This window comes from Cyprinus carpio, chromosome A13 (assembly GCF_018340385.1).
Source record: "Cyprinus carpio isolate SPL01 chromosome A13, ASM1834038v1, whole genome shotgun sequence".
Taxonomy (NCBI): domain Eukaryota; kingdom Metazoa; phylum Chordata; class Actinopteri; order Cypriniformes; family Cyprinidae; genus Cyprinus; species Cyprinus carpio.
In genome coordinates this window covers 3025083-3046810 of record NC_056584.1, presented here as the reverse complement: position 1 = coordinate 3046810, position 21728 = coordinate 3025083, and the positions used below count along the sequence as shown (strand labels likewise).

Genomic DNA, 21728 nt, shown 5'->3' with positions numbered 1-21728 from the left:
TGGAGCGCAGCTGGAGGAAACAAAACTAGAGGCATTTCGTATTGCTTGGCGGGAAAGTATCCTATCCTACATAAAAGCATTAAAAACTACTAGATCTGATTAGTTTTCAACCTAAACACAACCCAGGTATTTATTCAATAAAGTGGCTAAATTAACAAAAAAATAAACCATCAACAGGTGTTGACATTTCCCACCAATACAGCAGTAATGACTTCATGAACTACTTTACTTCCTAGATCGATACTATTAGAGATAAAATTCATGCATCCGTCAATTATAGTATCACTATAGATCCCCTGAGGAACAATTCCACTCATTCTCTACTATAGGAGAGGAAGAACTGTATAAACTTGTTAAATCATCTAAACCAACAACATGTATGTTAGACCCTATTCCATCTAAGCTCCTAAAAGTGGTGCTTCCAGAAGTCATAGATCCTCTTCTGACTATTATGAGTTTGTCATTGTCATTAGGATATGTCCCCAAAACCTTCAAACTGGCTGTTATTAAGCCTCTCATAAAAACAACAACAACAACAACAAAAAAAACACCTTGACCCCAAAGAACTAGTTAATTACAGACCAATCTCGAATCTCCCTTTTCTGTCCAAGATACTAGAAAAAGTAGTATACTCACAATTATATTCCTTCTTAGAGAAAAATGGTATCTGTGAGGATTTCCAGTCAAGATTTAGACCGTATCATAGTACTGAGTAGGGCTGTGTATTGCCAAGAATCTGGCGATACGATACGTATCACGATACAGGGGTTGTGATATGATGTTGCGATACATTGTGATACTTAAATCAAGAATATAAAAATTTAAATAAATCATTCAAGGAATAAAAAATACAACAAATAAACAAAACATTAGGAACACACCACCATATGCAAACCTTAGCAATAAATAAATAAATAAAAAAATATTTAACCAGTACTCAGTGAATCTGCATTTGCAATAATCAGTCCCTGTAACATTCAACATTATTGAACCACTTTTTGTGCAGTAAGAGTAAAGGGGGGGGGGAAATTAAGTGCTTGCAGGATCCTTTAGTTAAATGTATAATACGCATAAAATGTATTTTATTAAAAAGACCATATATATTTTATACCCTGCTTTAAAGGTTCACAGTTTAAGTTTACAATTGTAGCATACAATGTCATAACATTTTGGTCTGAACAAAATAATTACATCTGCTTAATATCAATGAAAAATAAAGTGCTTACAGGATTCGTAAACAAAACAAAACAATTGTAAAACAATAAAATAAATACAGATATTGAACCTTTCCACTTGAATTTCACAGGTTTTTCAGTTTGTATTTATGTTCCGCGTGGAATCAACAAGACGCGAGCACCGCCCCAACTGCACAAAACGCCCCCAAAATGAGAGAAAGCTGCAGCCACCTGGCGATCCTACTGTGCCCTGCACGAGCCTCTTCACATGGGATGCGGCAAGCGGCGGAACTGAGGCAGCTCCCGTGCCACGGTCCAGCAGTGGACGTTACCACAAAAGCACAAATGACGGCACACTTCAGCTTTGTACACCGAAACAGGAACTGGGACAATTCTTTCCTCCTCTATTACTAGCAGTGAACTATATTAACGCTAACATTAATGGCGTGCCTTAATGCTAGTATTTTCTGTCACTCAGGATTTGTTCAGAGATGAAGACTGCCATCTAGTGTTTGGTATATAAACTCAAAACGAAACAACTGCAATGAATCTTGATTTTTTTTTTTTAAATATCGATATTCCATTTTTGAGAATCGTTACAGTATTGCCAAACTAAATATCACAATACTCACGTGTATCAATATTTTCTTATACCCCTAGTACTGAGACTGCTCTCATTAGAGTTACAAATGACCTGCTCTTATCATCTGATCGTGGTTGTATCTCTCTATTAGTGCTACTGGATCTTAGCGCTGTGTTCGACACTACTGACAACACCATTCTTTTGAATAGACTAGAGAACTTTGTTGGAATTAGTGGAAGTGCATTAGCATGGTTCAAATCATACTTATCTGACCACCATCAATTTGTAGCAGTGAATGAAGAGGTATCATATCAATCACAAGTGCAGTATGGAGTACCTCCAGGCTCAGTACTAGGGCCGTTACTTTTCATGTTTTACATGTTACCCCTGGGAGACATCATCAGGAAGCATGGTGTTAGCTTTCACTGTTATGCTGATGAAACTCAGCTCTATATAACTTCACGGCCCGGCGAAACACCAATTTGAAAAACTCATGGAATGCATAGTCAATATAAAAAACTGGATGACGAGTATTTTCTTACTGCTAAATTCTAAAAAAAAAAAAAAAACTAAAAAAACAGAGGTGTTAATTATCTGATTTAAAACCTCCGCATGTAATAACCTAGAACACTGTCTAAGACTCAATGGCTGCTCTGTCAATTTTTTATTATCATCAGTTAGGAACCTAGGTGTGCTATTTCATAGCAATCTTTACTTTGAAATCCACGTTTCTAACATTTGTAAAACTGCATTTTTCCATCTAAAAAATATATCTAAATTATGACCTATGCTCTCAATGTCAAATGCAGAAACGTTAATTCATGCATTCATGACCTCAAGGTTAGATTATTTTAATGCTTTATTGGGTGGTTGTTCTGCACACTTAATAAACAAACTCCAGCTGGTCCAAAATGCAGCAGCTAGAGTTCTTCCTAGAACCAGGAAGTATGACCATATTAGCCCGGTTCTGTCAACACTGCACTGGCTCCCTATTAAACATTGTATAGATTTTTAAATCTTGCTTATTACTTATAAAGAGTGGTTTAACACTTCAGTATTTAAACAAGCTCTTATTGCATTATAGTCATCCATGTCTGCTGCATTCTCAAAACTCTGGAAATTTGATAATACCTAGAATTTCAAAACGAACTGCGGGTGGCAGATCCTTTTCCTATTTAACACCAAAACTCTGGAATAACCTATCTGACATTATTCTGGGGGGGAAGAAATACTCTGTCAGTTTAAATCTAGATTAAAGACCCATCTCTTTAACCTGGCTTACACATAACACACTAAAACATTTCTAATGTTTAAATCCGTTAAAGGATTTTTAGGCTGCATTAATTAGGACAATCGGAACTGGGAACACTTCCAATAACACACAATGTACTTGCTACATTGTTAGAAGAATGGCATCTACGCTAATATTAGTCTGTCTCTCTCTTATTCTGAGGTCACCGTAGCCACCAGATCCAGTCTGTATCGAGATCAGATGGTCACTGCAGTCACCCGGATCCAGTACGTATCCAGCCCAGATGGTGGATCAGCACCTAGAGATGACCTCGACAGCCAGTGATGACATCACTGAATTCAATAATGAACTGCCTTTAACTGAAAATTGAGTGTCTACACAGCAAAATCACCAGTGTTAATTTAACACTCTGAGTGTGGACTCATATAAACACCGAAGTAGTGTTAAAAGTAACACTGAAGCAGTGTTAAAGTTAATGAGATAATTAGGAGATTAATTGAGTGATGATTGACCATTATTGAAGACACCCGATGTTAACAAGCAGAATCACTAAACGAGAAAAATCACAATTTGTGTGTCACCATTATAGTGGTCAGTGTTTGCTTTAGTTGGGATCTTGACCCTTGACTTTTCAACATTAAATTTTGTTTGGCTGATATAACTGAGTTATAACAGACAGATAAGCCGAGAGTAAAAGTCATCAGGTGGTGATGATTATGTTTTAATGTAATCATTATGTGACTTTAATCATAGAACTCACTCAGAGTCTTTTCTCTGAATTATATTTCCTTGATTGAATATAACAACTTTTGATACCACAGTGAAAAAGTCTGTATTTGCTATTCATTTTGTAAGGGTCCCTTGCAAACTGTTCTGATTTCTTTTTCAAGATTTATTATTTTAGGCACACACAGACATCAAGAATCAGTGTATGAATCTCAACAATGGTGACAAACAGCATATTCAGATAAACAGATCAACTCTGAATATCACAAAACTAAATACTAAAAAGTCACATAAAAACGGCAAAAATGATGAGTTTTTTATTGGATATAACATTCTTTTTTGATGGTCACCATTGTTGTGATGATCACGCTGATTCTTGATGTCTGTGTGTCTAAATAAAAACTTATTTATTTATTATGTAGCTGTAACTTTTAAAAACATCTGTCTGATTAGGCCAAAATGCAAGGTCTTGTATTTTTCATTTAACTTGTGTAATTGTCTGTTATAACGCAGTTATCACAGCCACACAAAACCTAAAGTTAACCAACACATGATCACATTTCCTCTGGTTTGTTTGTCTGTTATAACTCAGTTACCACAGCCACACAAAACCTAAAGTTAACCACTTAAGGGTCAAGATCCCAACTAAAGCAAATACTGACCACTATAATGGTGACACACAAATTGTGATTGTATTCTTTGGTGATTCTGCTTGTTAAAATCAGGTGTCTTCAATAATAGTCAATCATCACTCAATCAAACACCTAATTATCTCATTAACCTCAACAACACTTCAATTCCACCAAAAACACTACTAATGTGTCCATACAGAGTCCACACTCAGAGTGTTAAATTAACACTGGGGATTTTGCTGTGTACTATTATCCTTTTGCATTATTGACAAACTATTTTTCTATTTAATACTGTAAAGTGCTTTGACAATCTGTATTGTTAAAAGCACTATATAAATAAAGGTGACTTGACTTGACTTATTGCATTCACCTGTGTCTTGTTACCCCGTTACATCTGCCTATATGTGTTTTTTGAGTCACATTGCAATGTCTTGTTAGATGTAACACTGCATTTCTGAGCATTCTCTGGTTTACGTCTCTTGGTTTATTGATTTCTTGCCTGTTTCTTAGATTTACCCTTTTGCCTAAGTTTCCTGCCTTGTCGTTTGTCTGGATTGCCTACCTGTGTTTTGACCTGCTGCCTGTATTTTGGATCACGTTTCTGGTCTGTCCCAAATATAGCTGCATTTGGAACTCCTATCATTCAAGTCTTGGAGCAATACGTTACAGTAGGAAATTTTAAGTACAGAGAAATTATTGATATTACTATTGACATTGAAATATAGAAAAGTTATATATTAAATGTGAATACAAAGTTTTAAAATCACTATAAAGGTTTAAGAAGATTGTATAACAGTGAACATCTCAAATTAAACAGCATAAGCAGCAACAGGATTGCTACATTGCAAAAATATTTTGAATCTATATTGTAAGGCTGTTTTCTTGTGTCACTGACACCGTGTGATGGCATCTGGCTTGCTGTTCAAATTCATCTAAAAGGGCTGCAGGACTGAGTTTTGTGCAGACCTGTTGAGTTTTGTGAATGAAAGATCCACAGTGATTTTGGTTTGATTGCATTCCTTGTTTTCATGAGAATTAAACGCAACTGATGCTGATTTTAATTATAATGATGATGATAATAATAATTAAAAAATATATTAATACAAAACATGTTCTTACTTTTGGGAGTGACATACCTGGCTAAAAGCAAATGATTATATTGGTCTAAATGAGTCTACTCCACCGAACTACTGTTATAAACATGAGCCCCATAAGACTGGTCGTGGGGGAGGTGTTGCAACAAGTGATATTCTCAATGTTACCCAGAAAACAGGATACAGGTTTAAATCATTTGAAATACTTCTGCTTAATGTTACACTGTCAGATATTCAAAATAAATCTATCGTATCTCTTGCTCTGGCTACTGTGTACAGACCACCAGGACCGTATACAGAATTACTAAAAGAATTTGGAGATTTCCTCTCAGACCTGTTGGTTACCGCTGATAAAGTGCTAATTTTCAGAGATTTTAACATTCACGTTGATAATACAAATGATACATTAGGACTTGCATTTACTGACTTATTAAACTGTTTTGGAGTCAAGCACAATGTCACCGGGCCCACTAATCGTTTTAATCATACGCTAGATTTAATTATATCGCATGGAATCGATCTTACTGATATAGATATCGTACCTCAAAGTGATGATGTTACTGACCATTTACTTGTATCGTGCATTCTGCGTATTGATGATAATAACTATATGGCTCCGTGTTATCATCCCAGCAGAACTATTGTTCCAGCCACCAAAGAGAGATTCGGAAAATAACCAGCCTGATTTATCTCAACTGCTCTGTGTACCCATAAATACACATGAACTAGACGAAATGACTGGCAACATAGTCACCATCTTCTCTAATACATTAGAAGCAGTTGCCCCTATCAAACTGAAAAAGGTTAGAGAAAAACATACTGTGCCATGGTATAACAGTAATACCCATTCTCTCAAGAAAGAAACTCGTAATCTTCAGCGCAAATGGAAAAAAAAAAACTAACTTAGAAGTTTTTAGAATTGTGTGGAAAAAACAGTATGTCAAGCTATAGACAGGCTCTAAAAACAGCCAGGGCCGAGCATATCCACAAACTCATAGAAAACAACCAAAACAATCCAAGGTTTTTATTTAGTACAGTGGCTAGATTAACAAATAACCAGACGACACCCGATCTAAATATTCCCTTACCGTTAAATAGTAATGACTTTATGAATTTCTTCACTGATAAAATAGATAACATCAGAAATACAATAACAAATGTAGATTCTACAGCATCTAATATTTTAGTTTTATCCATCGCATCCAAATATAAACTGCAGTGCTTTACAATTATAGGACAGGAAGAGCTAAATAAACTTATTACTGCATCTAAACCAACAACATGTTTATTAGATCATGTACCCACTAAATTACTGAAACAGTTGTTACCTGTAGCAGAATAACTACTTCTCAATATTATTAACTCATCGTTATTTTTATGTCACGTCCCAAAACCATTCAAGCTGGTGGTTTTTAAGCCTCTTATCAAGAAACCACAACTAGATCCTAGTGAACTGGCAAATTACAGACCCATTTCAAATCTTCCATTTATGTCTAAAATTTTAGAAAAAGTTTTGTCTGCTCAATTGTGCTCCTTCCTGCAAAAATAATGATCTCTATGAAGAATTTCAGGTTTCAGGCCCCATCATAGCACAGAAACTGCACTTGTTAAAATTACAAATGACTTGCTTTATTCGTCAGACCAAGGCTGTATCTCATTGCTAGTTTTACTTGATCTTAGTGCAGCGTTCGACACCATAGATCACGACACACTCATAGATAGATTACAAAACTATACAGGTATCCAAGGGCAGGCTCTAAGATGGTTTAGATCCTACCTGTCCGATCGCTACCACTATGTTTATTTAAATGGGGAGTCATCTCATTTATCACCAGTAAAATATGGAGTGCCACAAGGATATGTCCTAGGTCCTCTGCTATTTTCAATATACATGTATGCTGATAATACTCAACTATATATCTCAACAAGACCAGATGAAACTTATTAAAATTAAAATTATCTAAGCTAACAGAGTGTGTTAAAAATGTAAAAGATTGGATGACCAATAATTTTCTCCTATTAAATTCAGATAAGACAGAGAGATTACTTATTGGACCAAAAAACATTACACAGAATCTTGTAGATTACAATTTGCAAATAGACGGATATACTGTTACTTCCTCTAATGTCAAAAATCTGGGTGTTATCTTAGACAGTAACTTGTCTTTTGAAAATTGTATTTCCCATGTTACAAAAACAGCATTCTTCCATCTTAGAAACATTGCCAAGCTACGAAACATGTTACCTGTTTCTGATGCAGAAAAGCTAGTTCATGCATTTATGACCTCTAGACTGGATTATTGTAATTCACTGCTAGCTGGTTGTCCTGCATCCTCAATAAACAAGCTACAGGTAGTCCAAAATGCAGCGGCTAGATTCCTTACCAGGTCAAGAAAATATGATCATATTACCCCAATTTTACAGTCTCTGCACTGGCTACCTATTAAGTTCCGTATCAGTTACAAAATATTATTACTTACGTATAAGGCCCTTAATGGTTTAGCTCCTGCATACCTAACTAGTCTTCTACCACGCTACAAAACCATCACGCTCCCTAAGATCACAAAACGCTGGACTTTTGGTAGTACCTAGGATAGCAAAGTCCACTAAAGGATGTAGAGCTTTTTTCGCATTTGGCTCCCAAACTCTGGAACAGCCTTCCTGATAATGTTCGGGGTTCAGACACACTTTCTCTGTTTAAATCTAGATTAAAAACACACCTCTTTGGCCAAGCATTCAAATAATGCATCTCATAATTTTGGACTGCAATTTTACTTAGCTGGAACAGCAGCTACGCTAATTATGTCTCTATTTGTTTCTCTGTTTTGCCACGGGATTTACATCCCGTGGTAACTAGGATTTACACAAGCTCCAGTCTGGATCCAGAACACCTGAGAAGAGATAATTCCAACCCCTCAGATTACCTCAGATGATGCTAACCCAGAGACAACATACAGAACTACCACATTTTGCTATAAGTTTGATTGCATAATTGCTGTTAATAGTGTTAATCGTCTGTTTGTTTACGTCTTTAATGGATTTTTCCGAACATTTCTAAAATATGCACATAAACTGACAGTCATCACTGATAAGCTACTCCTAAATATTGTAGAAACTTAATTTTCTGTAAAGTTGCTTTGCAATGATTTGCATCTTAAAAAGTGCTGTACAAATAAACTTGAAATTAATTGAATTTAATATAACTACAGTATTTCTTTTATTAGCCAGTTTTGTACAGGAATAGCATACTAGCAGGACCACTGTATAAAGAAAAGTTTGTAGGTATTTAATTAAAACTACTATAATAAATAATTAATATGATTTATATTGCAGCACATATTTGCAAGTCCTCATAATGGCTAATTTCAACATACAATAAATATATAATTTTACTCGATATGCACTTTTTTAAAATATTATATTTTTTATGAATTGCAAAAGTATTATTAGAATTTATTAACACATCAAACAATAATACAAATAAATGTATATATCAGTAATACTGATTACATGGTGATTCAGTGGCAGCATGCAAATCGTATTTTTGTCAGAGCAGAATTATGAGTGTTTCTATGTTGTGTAACCATTGCCCTGTTCATGAGGCACCAGGACCTCGATATCAGAAATTATGCACAGAAGTATTTACAGGTCATTCTACTCAAACGGTTGTTAACACTGAATATGTCATGAATATTGGGGTTTCACTGCAAAACAGCACAAAATTTGTGCAAATATCGCCACAATTTCTGAGAAAAGCCAGGAAAAAGTCCAGCGAAATAATGAACGGAAAGGTACAGCAAATAAGAGAAAAGGGTTGAGGTCAACAAGGGGAATGAGTGGAGTTTTCTGACCTGCTGAGGTGCGCTTGCTGTAGTCGGTTTGATCTTGTGGTTGGAGGTGGTTGTAGTGGTGATCTCCATGATTGAGGTAGAGGTCTCAGAGTGAGAAACCGTAGCACTGGATTGTGGTGTTATAGAGGAGGACTGCACCTCCCCAACCAACCTCACGCTGCCTCCGATGCGGATGTTGGGGTCTCCTTCCACAGCCATGTTAAAAACCTTCAAGCCATTGTAATAGAAACCTGACATTTGGCCCTGGAAGGTGCGGCTGTGGTCTCTTTCCCAGCCCCCGATCTGGATGGTCATCTGGCTATTGAAGATTGTGAGCTGACGGCCTGCGGGAGAACAAAGTTACTGCAATACAAAAAAAAAAAACTTAATGCAGACTGAAGACTCAAGTGAGGGAGATGATGGAAAATAATCACGCCTGAGGAAAATACGGATAATTCAAGTACTGGGGAATTTAAATGCCAGACAATTTATCATGGCTGTAATGAAGAGATGCTTATGAAACACAAATAATGAAAAATGAAAGATACAATGGTGGTCTTACATTTAAGCTGTGGTACTTTGCTAAAAGGCCTCTTGAACATTACTTATTATGAACAACTGGTTTAATTCCTAGTGAAATTATGTAAAGCTAAGCATTATTGACATTATAAAGTAAAAGAGGGAGAAGATATCTTTTTTATTGGCCTCTGTTGTCATGGAGTTAAAAACATATCCGTGGCAGATGTTTACAGCTAACAGTCAATCTGAAGGCAGCTTGACTTTATGCACTTAAATGATTCATCTGATATTAATGTTGTGTAGGTGTGCAAAATAATGAAAAAAGTATGAACTATTAATTAATTATAACAACTATGTCTGCCTTTTAGCAAGAGTAGTTGGATTAGATGGAAAGGTAAACATGATGGTCATGAAACAAAGCAAGACTGAAAAATAATTCAATTAAAATCATCAAGAACAAAAAAGCAACAACAGTTGCACATTTTATTTAAAAGATCAAATTATTATACAACCACTTCATTTTCTTAGCTACACGTAAATGTTTCTTAAAGGGACTCATATCAATTCATATTTAAAATACACACACATATACACACACACACACACACACACACACATTATATATATTTTTTTTAATCATATGACGAAAAAATACACATATGTAGACATGTACAATATATATATATATATATATATATATTACATATTATCTAGTTATGTTTTTTTTTAATCATATGACGAAAAAATACACATATGTAGACATGTACACATGCATGCTACAATCTGTCAATTCATTATATTAACAAAATTATCATTTTACTTTGGACATTTTTATTTTATGATTTAAAAGTTTAAATTACATATATATAAAAACCTGTTTTTAGCAAGCTTCAAAATTACATCTACAGCCCCTTTAACCAAAACTTATGACATAAATTAGTTAATACAGATCAGTACATTACAAAATAGGTTATTACACTTATTACAAGCTACATTTATCTATTTAAATTCATTTAACTAAATGTTAAAATTATTGCTTTATTTAAGATTAAAAAAATACTACTTTAAAATTATACTTTAAGTTTTATCAGTGTTTTCACCTTTGTCGAGTAGCCAATCGTCAACTACTCGACTTAGTCAATATGGAATTCATTGTCTAGTGATCGCCAGCCATTCACTATCAATGTTTCCTTTAAAGTTTAAACAGACATTTCATTGGTTACAATCCAAAATCAATGGGTAACTTTAAAACTTATTATTCGAGGTGTTCAACTGAAAAGATTTTAAATCTTATATTAGATGTATTTTACTTTCAGTTTCAGTTTATATACTATGTATATTTCCAGTTTAGTGAATTGTATGTTTGTTTAAAAAATTAATGCAGAATTTATACAAACATAGATGTAAGATCTTATATAATTACAATTTACACTAATCATCCTGTTTGCAAAAGTTTACATTACCTTGATTCTTAATATAGTGTATTGCCTTCTTGTTCATCAGTTATCATCAATTAGTCCCTCAAACATAAATGTGAAAATCTGGATCTCAGCATCATACACTCTCAGAAATGTACAAAAGTTGTCACTGGGGTGGTACCTTTTCAAAAGGCACACCTTTGTACCTAGATTGTCCATATTGGTACCTTAACTCTTTCCCCGCCAGCATCTTTGAAAAAAGTTGCCAGCCACCACCAGCGAATTTGTGGATTTTCACTAAAATTTGATGGCCTACAGTATATTTTGCTGTATGAATATTTGAATATGCAATACACCAAAATAAAGATCAAAGCCTCTACTTTTAAACAACAACAACAAAAATTATTTATTTGTTTTATTCTAGCTTTAAGCATTTTTTTTTAATCAACACTTGAATATTGGTAGGTTTCATAAAAATGTATAATTTTGAGCAAAAAGTTGAGAAAATCACATTTTTATCAAAAACTACATCTGGATAATATTCAGTACAATCAAAGCATAAATCCCATAAATCACTTCCATCAACACCTCCAAAGCTTGCACAGCTATATACCACTTCCTGGATTATCATTTTACTCCATAACATTATGCAGTTTTAATTTATATGCTGTCTATTGCTGATGATCGCATTATTTATCATATGCATCTGTTTACATAAGAGAACCCTAGTTGACCTAACAAATTTCCTTCTGGGCCTTCAAGTATTTTTGGGAATGAAGAAAATTTTGATAAACTTGTACTTCAAACAACAAGTGAGAATTCGCTTTTGCCTCAAGATTTTCAAGCCGTATACTACTCTGGGTGCAGAACAAGTTTCTGTCACTGAGGGCATTACACATGTATGCTGAACCTCGGAGAGGATCTTCTCTTGAGATACAGGCTGAGGGCTGGAGAATGGAAGACAAACCCTCATCATAGCCTCTGTAGATAGGTGCTCTTGGGCATCCAGTGAAACAGCACATTGCCCTGTTTGGTTTTCTCTCCTTCATAGCCTCTGTAGATAGGTGCTCTTGTGTAGTGGCATGCACAGAGGGGCAGGGTAGAAACTGCATTCCAGGGGCACCTAGATAGGACTAAAAGGGCACTTCAGTGCTGCCGATTAATGGAGCACTTTGATTAAAGCTGATCTTTGCCTGATATTATGGGTACCATTTAAAATGATTGAGCTGTCTCTACTATAAGCTATATGCTTCAGCAGCATTTTTCTGCTAGCACAGCCCCGATACAGTCAAGGTGTATCTATTGCTCACTATGTGCCCTCCAGGTTTGGACACCAGTAGCTTAGGCTTTCCATTCTCCTTGTGTTCCTCTTTTGTATCTACAGTCTTAGAAGGTTTAATGGGTTCCCTGTTTGAGTCGTTAGGGTCAGCCTCAAAGGAGGACTCTTAAAAAGGTTTTGTTTTTTTCCCTGACATCTCTCAAAAGAACTGGAGATTTGCAGGCTTTATCTGTAAACTCCTGTATGGATTTTGCTCCTGCCCTTGTTTAAGTCTTATTGCAGTCAAGGCTAGGATATCACACAAGGTTATTTCCACTTTATTTTGCTTCCAAGTTATTGTGTTGCAGTTTTCTCTCCTGCCCTTTGAGTCACAGGCGAGTGAGAGGTTGTACAGGCTGTCAGTCTCATCAGTGAGGATTTACGTCGACTGCACAAGTCAGTGGCATGAATTGAATCATCTGTTGTTTTCGCAGGCTGATAAACTGCCAGTCACTTCATTGAAGGGACATCACAATGGATGGAAAGGGGGAAAAAGTGCATGGGCCCCAGAGTCTTAATGGGGCCTACAACAATGCACAAGCAAATGAATTGACGATTTTATATGGGCTATATGTCAGACAGTTGCCACATCTGGACACAGCGACTCGTTTTCTTCTCATGGAAGCAGTATTACATACTTATCCAAGACATATCCTTGGCTACCTTTCTATAAATACTAGTGTGTATCCAAAAAGCTTACTTAGAAATGTAAGGAAAATTATAAAAAATAATAATACCAATGAAAATGAATCAACCAGCTAATGCTCAAGTCTGAAAACCCAGTTTTTTGTAAATGAAACAAACTTAGCTTGAGCGGAATGACAAAGTAACAGAGTGGAACACTTTTAAGAAACAAAAAAAAAAAAAAAAAAAAAAAGGTTGTTACTGGGGCGATACCCTTTCAAAAGGTACGTCTTTGTACCGTATTTACCCCTGAAGGGTGCACATTAGTACCTTTATGGTACATATTAGTAACTGATGTGTACATACTTGCACCTAAATTGTACAGGCTATCCAAGATTAGGTCAAGTAAGGCAGCATACATTGATGTACATACTGATTACATACTGTTTTGTAATGTACTACAATACACTGAGATGTATTTGCACTAATTATATACATGTAGCATCTAACTATTATTTGCAGTTAGTGCAGAGAAAATATTTTATTTGTAAATAGCATCTATCAGTTGTTTGCGTTTAACATGATTTGCACTTATTGCAAATTGACGCTGCCACAAATTAAACCTAGAAAATTAATGAATTCAAAATAGATGCATTTGTTTGGCTTTCTATTTTGTGCTATAGTCTGTAGAGACTAGATCAACTGTTGCAGAAAACTGGAAAAAATTCCAACCCATCCTGCTTCTTTATTTTCAGTGAACAGATAAACTGCCAAGGGCTGTTTACTAGTGAATTGTGTCCACACAGAGCAGGACAGGATTAAAATAATTAAAGCCTTGACAGATCTTGGGCAGCACTTCCTCTACAGATGGATATAGCAAGAATCACAGAGGAATTTATTTATCTTTTCATGCCTTGACTTGAAGGCCAGACTTTCATCAATATTTTCTTCTCGCCTGCAATCAGCAACAATCAGCAGACACTCGTATGTATAGATCTTTTACTGTACCTCTTCGGCTGTGTAAGGCAAACTTTGGTTGACTTGTTGAAACTGAGTGATAAAACTTGATTAAAGATGTCTTGCCAAAGAAACACCAAATCTCATTACACCAGTGACACAAAAATACTGCTGACGCAATACCATTAAAAATAAACAAATACACAAAAACTTCATTTCATAATATGTGTTTTGCCTGACTAGCAATGCGGCTGAAACAAACTTAAATTACTTCATTTGCATTCTGCTTTTTTTTTAGCGATGAGAACCGAGCATGTTTGAGTGATTTGAGTGCTTGAAAAGACAGCCCACTAGAACACGTCTATCCGAGTCCAAAGGAGTATACAATAAAAACACCCAGTTGACTAACAGGTGAAATAAGCATTTTTTTGAGTCTTTGGTCCAACTTTCCATGTTGACTAAAATAAGAAACAATCTTCATATTAAAAGTGCAAGTGCTACACCCAGTTGACTAACAGGTGAAATAAGCATCATTTTTATGTTCATAGTAGAAGAATTCAATGCAAACACAAACTTGCAGCATTCACAGACAATGTCATGTCAACTAAACAATCATCCAGTAAACTTCTCAGCTCAGGCAGGTGTTGTTGAGGTGTTAAGTGATGTTCTCACCTGTGGGGTAGCGCTCAATAACAGGTAGATCATCCACCTGCAGTGTGGAATTGCCGCCACTTCTTGTGAACTTCACTATATGGTACTTTCCATCATTTACAAACTTTGCTTTCTCCTCGATGTTGATGTCATCTGTGCCCACATTAAATATAGCTGCAATGTAGCCCTTTACCTTGAGAAAAACAAAGAGAAACAAAAAGGTTGACACTTGAGGTGCAATTTATGCCCTCTTTTAACATAACTAATCGTAAGTCTGGAATAGTTGGTTGAAATTAATGGTAACATATTAGTTTAAGGACCAATTCTCACTGGTAACCAGTTTCTTATTAGCATGCATATTACTAGCATATAGGCTGGATATTAGTACTTATAAATCACATATTGATGTCTTATTCTGCATGACCATATTTTAGATCCCTTAATCCACCCCATACCTAAACTTAACAACTACCTTGCTATCTATTAATAAGCAGCAAATTAGGGGTTGATTGAGACAAAAATCATAGTTAATAGTTAGTTAATCATGAGAATAGGTCCTGACTAAAGTGTGACCAAATTAACATTCAATATACAAAAGGAAATTATTATAATCATATCATATTAACATCTTATACAGTTAAATGCACTAATTACTCTTAAAATGTGCTCTGATCTTCATCTTAGTCACAGTTTTAGACTATGTAACCTTGTTTCTGCCCCAGAAACAAACAAACAAACAAAAAACATTCTGACTGTTGTTATATAAACTCACAATCATCAAATTAGAGATCAGAATTGCAAGATATAAACCCAAAATTCTGAGAAATAAAGTCAGAATTGCAAAAAAAAAGTCAGAATTGTGAGATTTAAACTCACAGTTTTAAGGAGTGAAATTATTTCCTTATGAAATGAATTCTTTGTGAAGCCAGACTTTCAGGAACTCTCGCAATGCAAATGCAGATGCACCAAAACAATGGGCTTTGATCTCCTCGTGGAGCCAAACAAACAGATAAGAAGATCTGGAAGAAAGACCATTTGTTCTTTGGTACCTTCACCCATCCTTCCCTGCAGGGCACATGGTCCAGGCAACTAAAAGTTGTTACGCTCACATAAAACATTTACTATATCTTCAGGATTCATGATTGTAAACTTTTCATGTTTGGTATCATTTTAAAGGTCTCTGTGCGATTGGTAAATTGGTCTCAATTTCAAAGTAGTCACTTGTATTATAGGAGAGATTGAAAACTTTTGTAGAATTGTGCTCTGCTGTGAAGGGGGTGTGTCCCCCTTTAGGGGTCTTTGAGAATGTTTATCTCCAGCCAGGTGTGACCCTGATGTGATCAAGGGAACCTAAAGAACCAAAACATCTTTTATGTTTTTACAACTGATTTGAAGATTTGTTTGTTGTCTGGTCTGAGTATTTAAGGGAAGTGACAAAACACTACTGCGCAATTCTGTAGCCAGAAAGCCCGTAGTGTGGAGTGTATTACAAATGCTCCCTTCTATGTATCTTCCTGAAGTCAGGAATACTATTATTTATTCAAAAATGTAACTGTGTTAAACACATTGTGCGTATAGAGCACACTGTATAGTTGTTTGTGCTACTACATGTGCACATGAGCTAGTTAAGTTTATTCTCTAAAACACCTGAGTGCTTTGCTATGCATTTTAGACCATGTGTCTTAAATTAGGATAACTGTTACATGTGTGACTATGTTAAATTTGTGTGCCTCCTGCATGGATCACTTGGCCGTTCCCAATATGGCTACAGTGTCTTTGTGCAGAAGCAAAGTTGCAACACAACTACAATGTGATTTACAATTACACTGTCCTTTCTAAATTGGCTTCTAATTATATTCATTATGTAATTGGCACGATACAATTTTACCTGACTGATAATAAATTGTTATATTTGATTTATCTTAAACTCTTCTGAAATCATTGTGACTAGTAAACTGTGAGGAGGCTTTTGTTACCGCAAATCTACGACCAGGATAGGTCAAACTGAAGGCTCGAGAATGATAGGAGCAGTAGGCACGTCATCGGAGACCTTCTCATTTCTGTCTATCACTGCTGTTAGCAGATGTATGGGAAAAGACTAAATAAACTACACTTTTGTCATAAGCAAGCAGTAGGTGGCAGGCAAAACATGTATTAGTCTACCTACATCCTCTGACTAACATCAACTAGTTTGTGATCGTATGATCCACGTGAAGCTAGCGTGAGACTTAAAAGAGACATTAGGTCCGCAGTGAATGGATAATTGAAAGTATAGTGAGTCCGGAATAATCAAACATCAAAATTAATGCATAATCAACCTTTGTAATCAGTTTTTAAATAGAAACATTGTCTAAATTCAGTGATCACATGAAATTGGAGTCAGATTGAACATGGAGCTAGACTAAAATTCAAACTAAATTCTGATAAATTCAGAAGCGCAAGTAAAAGACCGAATATGCATTAAACCTTTGACCAGGCCGCTGGATTCTGCTATTTGGGCTGGCGGGTGGATCCTTACACAATTTTGAGAAAAAAGTGAGAATTGTGCAAGATATAAACTCGCAATTGTAAGAATTTTTTTCCCCTAAGAATTGTATTTTATAACTAACAATTGCAAGTTTATATCTCACAATTTTAAAATGTGAGATATAAACTCACAATAGCAAGAAAAAATTTATAATGTGAGTTTATATTCCGTAATTATGACTCATATATCTCACAATTGCACGTTTATATCTCACAATTACGAGAAAAAGTCAGAACTGTGAGTTTGTCATGCAATTCTGAAATTTCAGAAGATTAAAAAAAATTGCAAATAACCTTTTTTTTTTTTTTCAGTGGCAGAAATGCAGTCCATAATAGACAAACACTATCTGACTTACAAAAGCAAAATGCTTGCTGGAAAAGCAAGTGAACTGAATTTAGAAACTTTGGCAGCAACAACCTCTACCAAATGTGTCCTGTAGCTGCATTTGAACAACACGGAGGATAAATTTTGGACCATTTCTTTCCTATAAAATCTGTTTTAACATTTCTGAGATGTCTTGATTGCACAGCACTCTTTAGGTCATGCCACAGCATCTCAGAGGTCAGGACTTTTATTTGGCCATTCCAGAACATCAATCATCTTGTTCTGAGACATTATCTGGTTGATTTACTGTGCTTTGGATCATTGTGCTGCACTACCCAGCTTCTCTTAAGCCTGATGTCTGGAGCCCGTTGCACCAGCTGGATATAAAAAAGTTGGATGTAAGACCTGCACTGGGCTTAGCAGTTAACAAAAATGTTTTGCTAACATTCACACTGAGTTATGAAATGCAATTCCTGAATGTTTTTTTTTTAAAATTTCAAAATGTCCAGTTATTTTAATGTATTAAGAATAATTCTTCTTGGTTGCTTGAATGTTAGAGGAACACTGCATTCCATCATTTTAAAACATTATGAGAACGTCAGATTTGAATGTTCTCTCAATGCTTAAGACATCCATTTTGTATATTTAAAGGGATTTTTTATTATTGGTTATGTGAACATTAGAGAACCATAACATTTTATTATTTTGAAACTGTAATGATAACGTTATTTCTGAAAGATGGGTGGAGAGCCCTCCTAAAAAATCAGCCTACAACACTATATTCATGGATGTGGTTGATGTGACATCGCCAGCTAAGAGGCTGTGACACTATACTGATATAACGGGAGCTGATGTCAACAGAAGGGATAATATTAAAGTCATCTTTCACATTATTATACATCATGCTCATTATGCTTGCTAACTCCAGCCTATTAAGAAATATTAGCAAATATCAAATGTATCAAAATCTAGAATATCAGAATCCATAAACACAAGAAAATCTAATTCGCATTAGAATAAACATACTGGCAATGTTCTGCTCTGTACTACACAAAATAAACATCACTCCACTAACATTTTGTTTGTTTCCTTGCTCCCACTTGGGATGGATCACTAGAAGTTGCATCAGTTTCTGCTCCAGGTCCAGCTTATATCCCACTCCTACCTTTTGTGTTGCTTAGCGACCATACTTCAAACTACATCTTACACCAGCCTGACAGCGCGAGACACTGCTGCCTGCAACTTCACAGTAATTACTTCACTAGATATGTTTACATGCAACCTAATAATCTGTTAACAATCAAATTGATAGCTCAATCAAACTGAAAAGCCTTGATGTAAACATCTCAAATGAAATGACAGTGGATGGTATTTGCATTGGTGACCGCAAGTGCTACATCTGCATCAGCAGATGTCTTTCATGCAGGGTTTGATTAGTTAATCTTTAGTATGTTGTGCTGATCATGTTGATAAATGGTTTGTAATTCATTTTCCTGCAGTTCATCGTTAACCAAGCCTCAGAAATGAACCTTGTCTGAGTGAGACAAGTATTAACAAGACTTAAAGAGCTTGCGGTCCTTTGTTTTTTAGACACAGGCCACAATGAGATTTTTTTAATATAATTTTTTTGCTTGTGATCACACCAATATCACAGATGATTATTTAACTGGAAAAGCAGATATTGTGATAGTGTTTATGTTAGATTAATTGTGTAGCACTAACCTTCTTGCCCATTCTGTGATACAGATGGTAAGTTCAATAATCAGCAGAAAAGAAGCAAAACACCACCAACAAAACAGAAACAAACTCCATCATGTAGGACTTTCTGCAGATGCATCAAAGACTGGAATGTAAAATGAATGTTGATGCGATGGAGTGAGGCAAACTCATTAGATGAGTGGTGAGTGCATTACACTCTGCTCATATCCACTACTCTGCGTGCTGGAGGGCCAGGGGGCAGAGGCTCAGATTAGAGACCTGCAATCCTGCGGGACCCGATGCAACAGAGTGCGGTGTGGGACAACACTTGATGGGCAAGTCCGGGTGCCAGCAGGCCCACTGCTTCAGGTGTGTGTTCACTACTATGTGTGTGCACTTGGATAGGTTAAATACATAGCACAAATTCTGAGTATGGGTCACCATACTTGGCCACAACCGGTTCTTTTTGGTGAACTAGTTGAAAAAGTTCAAATCCCACTGAATCGTCTGAATCAGTCCATGGCTCGAGCAGCACAGATCTACAAGTTACTCAATCAAAACTCACTTTCAGAGCCCGACAGTCACTCCCACTGGAAATGAGCCAAAATAGTGGTATATCTGATCCCATGATGAATGAACTCATTCAGCACTCCAGTTCCTCCAACAGTCACTGAACTGAGGAAACAGTTCAACTCGGATAGAAGACCGATGAGCTGGTGAAATGCACCAAACATTTGAATTAAGTGAACCAAACATTTGAATTAAGTGGCCAAATTAATGTTTTTGTAAAAAGGTGAGCTGATGAAAATGAGTTTATTCACTTTATGTGCCTTAGACATGTAAAACATCCACGTTTCACATCATCACTGGGTGTTTTAATAATATAATTGCATATATGTGATGTCATTGCATGATTACATAAACAAACTAGTGAAATGAACCAGATTTTTTTTTTAATGGACTGTTTGAAAGAGCCAGTTCGTAGAAAAGAATCAGATTTCCCTGTTGCCTGAGGCTCTGGATAATAAAGCTGGTATTATTACAGGTAATAAAGCTGTAAATAGTTTCTTGCGCAGACCGATTGTTTAGCTTCATAAGACCTCAATATATTGTCAGGAACCACTGAGATTAAACTTGTGTTTCTTGTTATGCTTATTTTTATTTTTTCTCAAACACAGGCAGCTGCTGACTTACATTTTATGAATCACCAAGGAGCATGGTTTCAGCAAAAATCTTCCTTACTCTTCTACTGAGGAAAAAAGTCACATCTTGAATGGCCTGAGGGTGAGGAAATGAACAGCAAATTTATTTTTTTGGGTGAACCATCTCTTTAACAGAGCACTAATAATAACTGATGATACCTGAGCACCAAAGCAGCATAATAGAATGATTTCTAAAGGATCATGTGAATGTAAATGTGTAAATTTTAAAATATGTTCAAACATAATATAGTTACAGTAATAAAATTTTACAATATTATTGTTTGTGTTTTTGATCAAATAAATGCAGTCTTGGTGAGCAAAAGAGATTTCACTAACAAAGACCACGTCACAACCATGCAAATAATACTTTATTATGATGAAGACAGGTTGTGAGGAAATAGGAAGGAAAAGGGTGTAACGATTCTCTGAACTAGCTGATCAGGGTGTCTTGTCGAGGGAGACTCAGAGTGGGGGCTTTGTCTCTGTAGATAGTACATTGGGTTACTAGAAGACCCCCCTGGATACAGCCTAAGGAATATAGTGTGGGATGTAAGAGATATAAGGGGAGGAGGGAGGAGGAAGGGGAGGAAGAGGGATGAATGGATGAGTTAGAAGGGGATGGGTGGGTGGTCAACGAGAAACTGAGACAAACAGTTCAGAAAAGGTCAGTTTTGCATAAATAGCGGACAGGGAACGAGCTGATTTGTTGAGGCGTGGCCTTGCTCCTGAACTTTAGTTAACTCATTAACTCCTTTTCACTAACAAAGACCATGCCACAACCATGCAGATAATACTTTATTATGATGAAGACAGGTTACGAGGAAATAGGAAGGGAAAGGTCTGTGGATGAATTGCATGATGGCTGAGGAACGAGATCTGCCTTTATTAATGATTTGAACTACTGCTTAGTTGGCAGAGTGGATAAGTATGATATGTTTAGACCATTCGTGCCCCCAAAGGATGGCTGCTATGATGACTGGATACATTTCGTGAAGAGCGCATGAGGGCAAGTCTGATTGCTGAATGAGATGGCTAAACTCGGGTGGCCATTCGGAAGCGAACCAATGGCCACCATATTATCTGCCAAATCCAGTGGAAGGTGCTACATCTGTATACAGCTGGATATCTTCTGGGTGAGCGATGTAGTCATTGTAGAAGAAGGATATACCATTCCATGAAGACAATAATTTCTGCCAGA

The 21728-nt window shown here is 36.0% G+C and overlaps 1 protein-coding gene across 1 annotated transcript in view; it reads right to left on the bottom strand.

The window, feature by feature from the left end:
- Nucleotides 1-21728, bottom strand: part of LOC109108178 (neurexin-1b-like) — a gene marked incomplete at its 5' end in the record, with an annotated part of 133584 nt that overhangs the window by 47676 nt on the left and 64180 nt on the right. Inside the window, 2 exon segments of the mRNA XM_042768406.1 lie at nucleotides 9314-9636; nucleotides 14801-14972. Of these exon segments, the coding sequence (XP_042624340.1) occupies nucleotides 9314-9636; nucleotides 14801-14972 (495 nt within the window).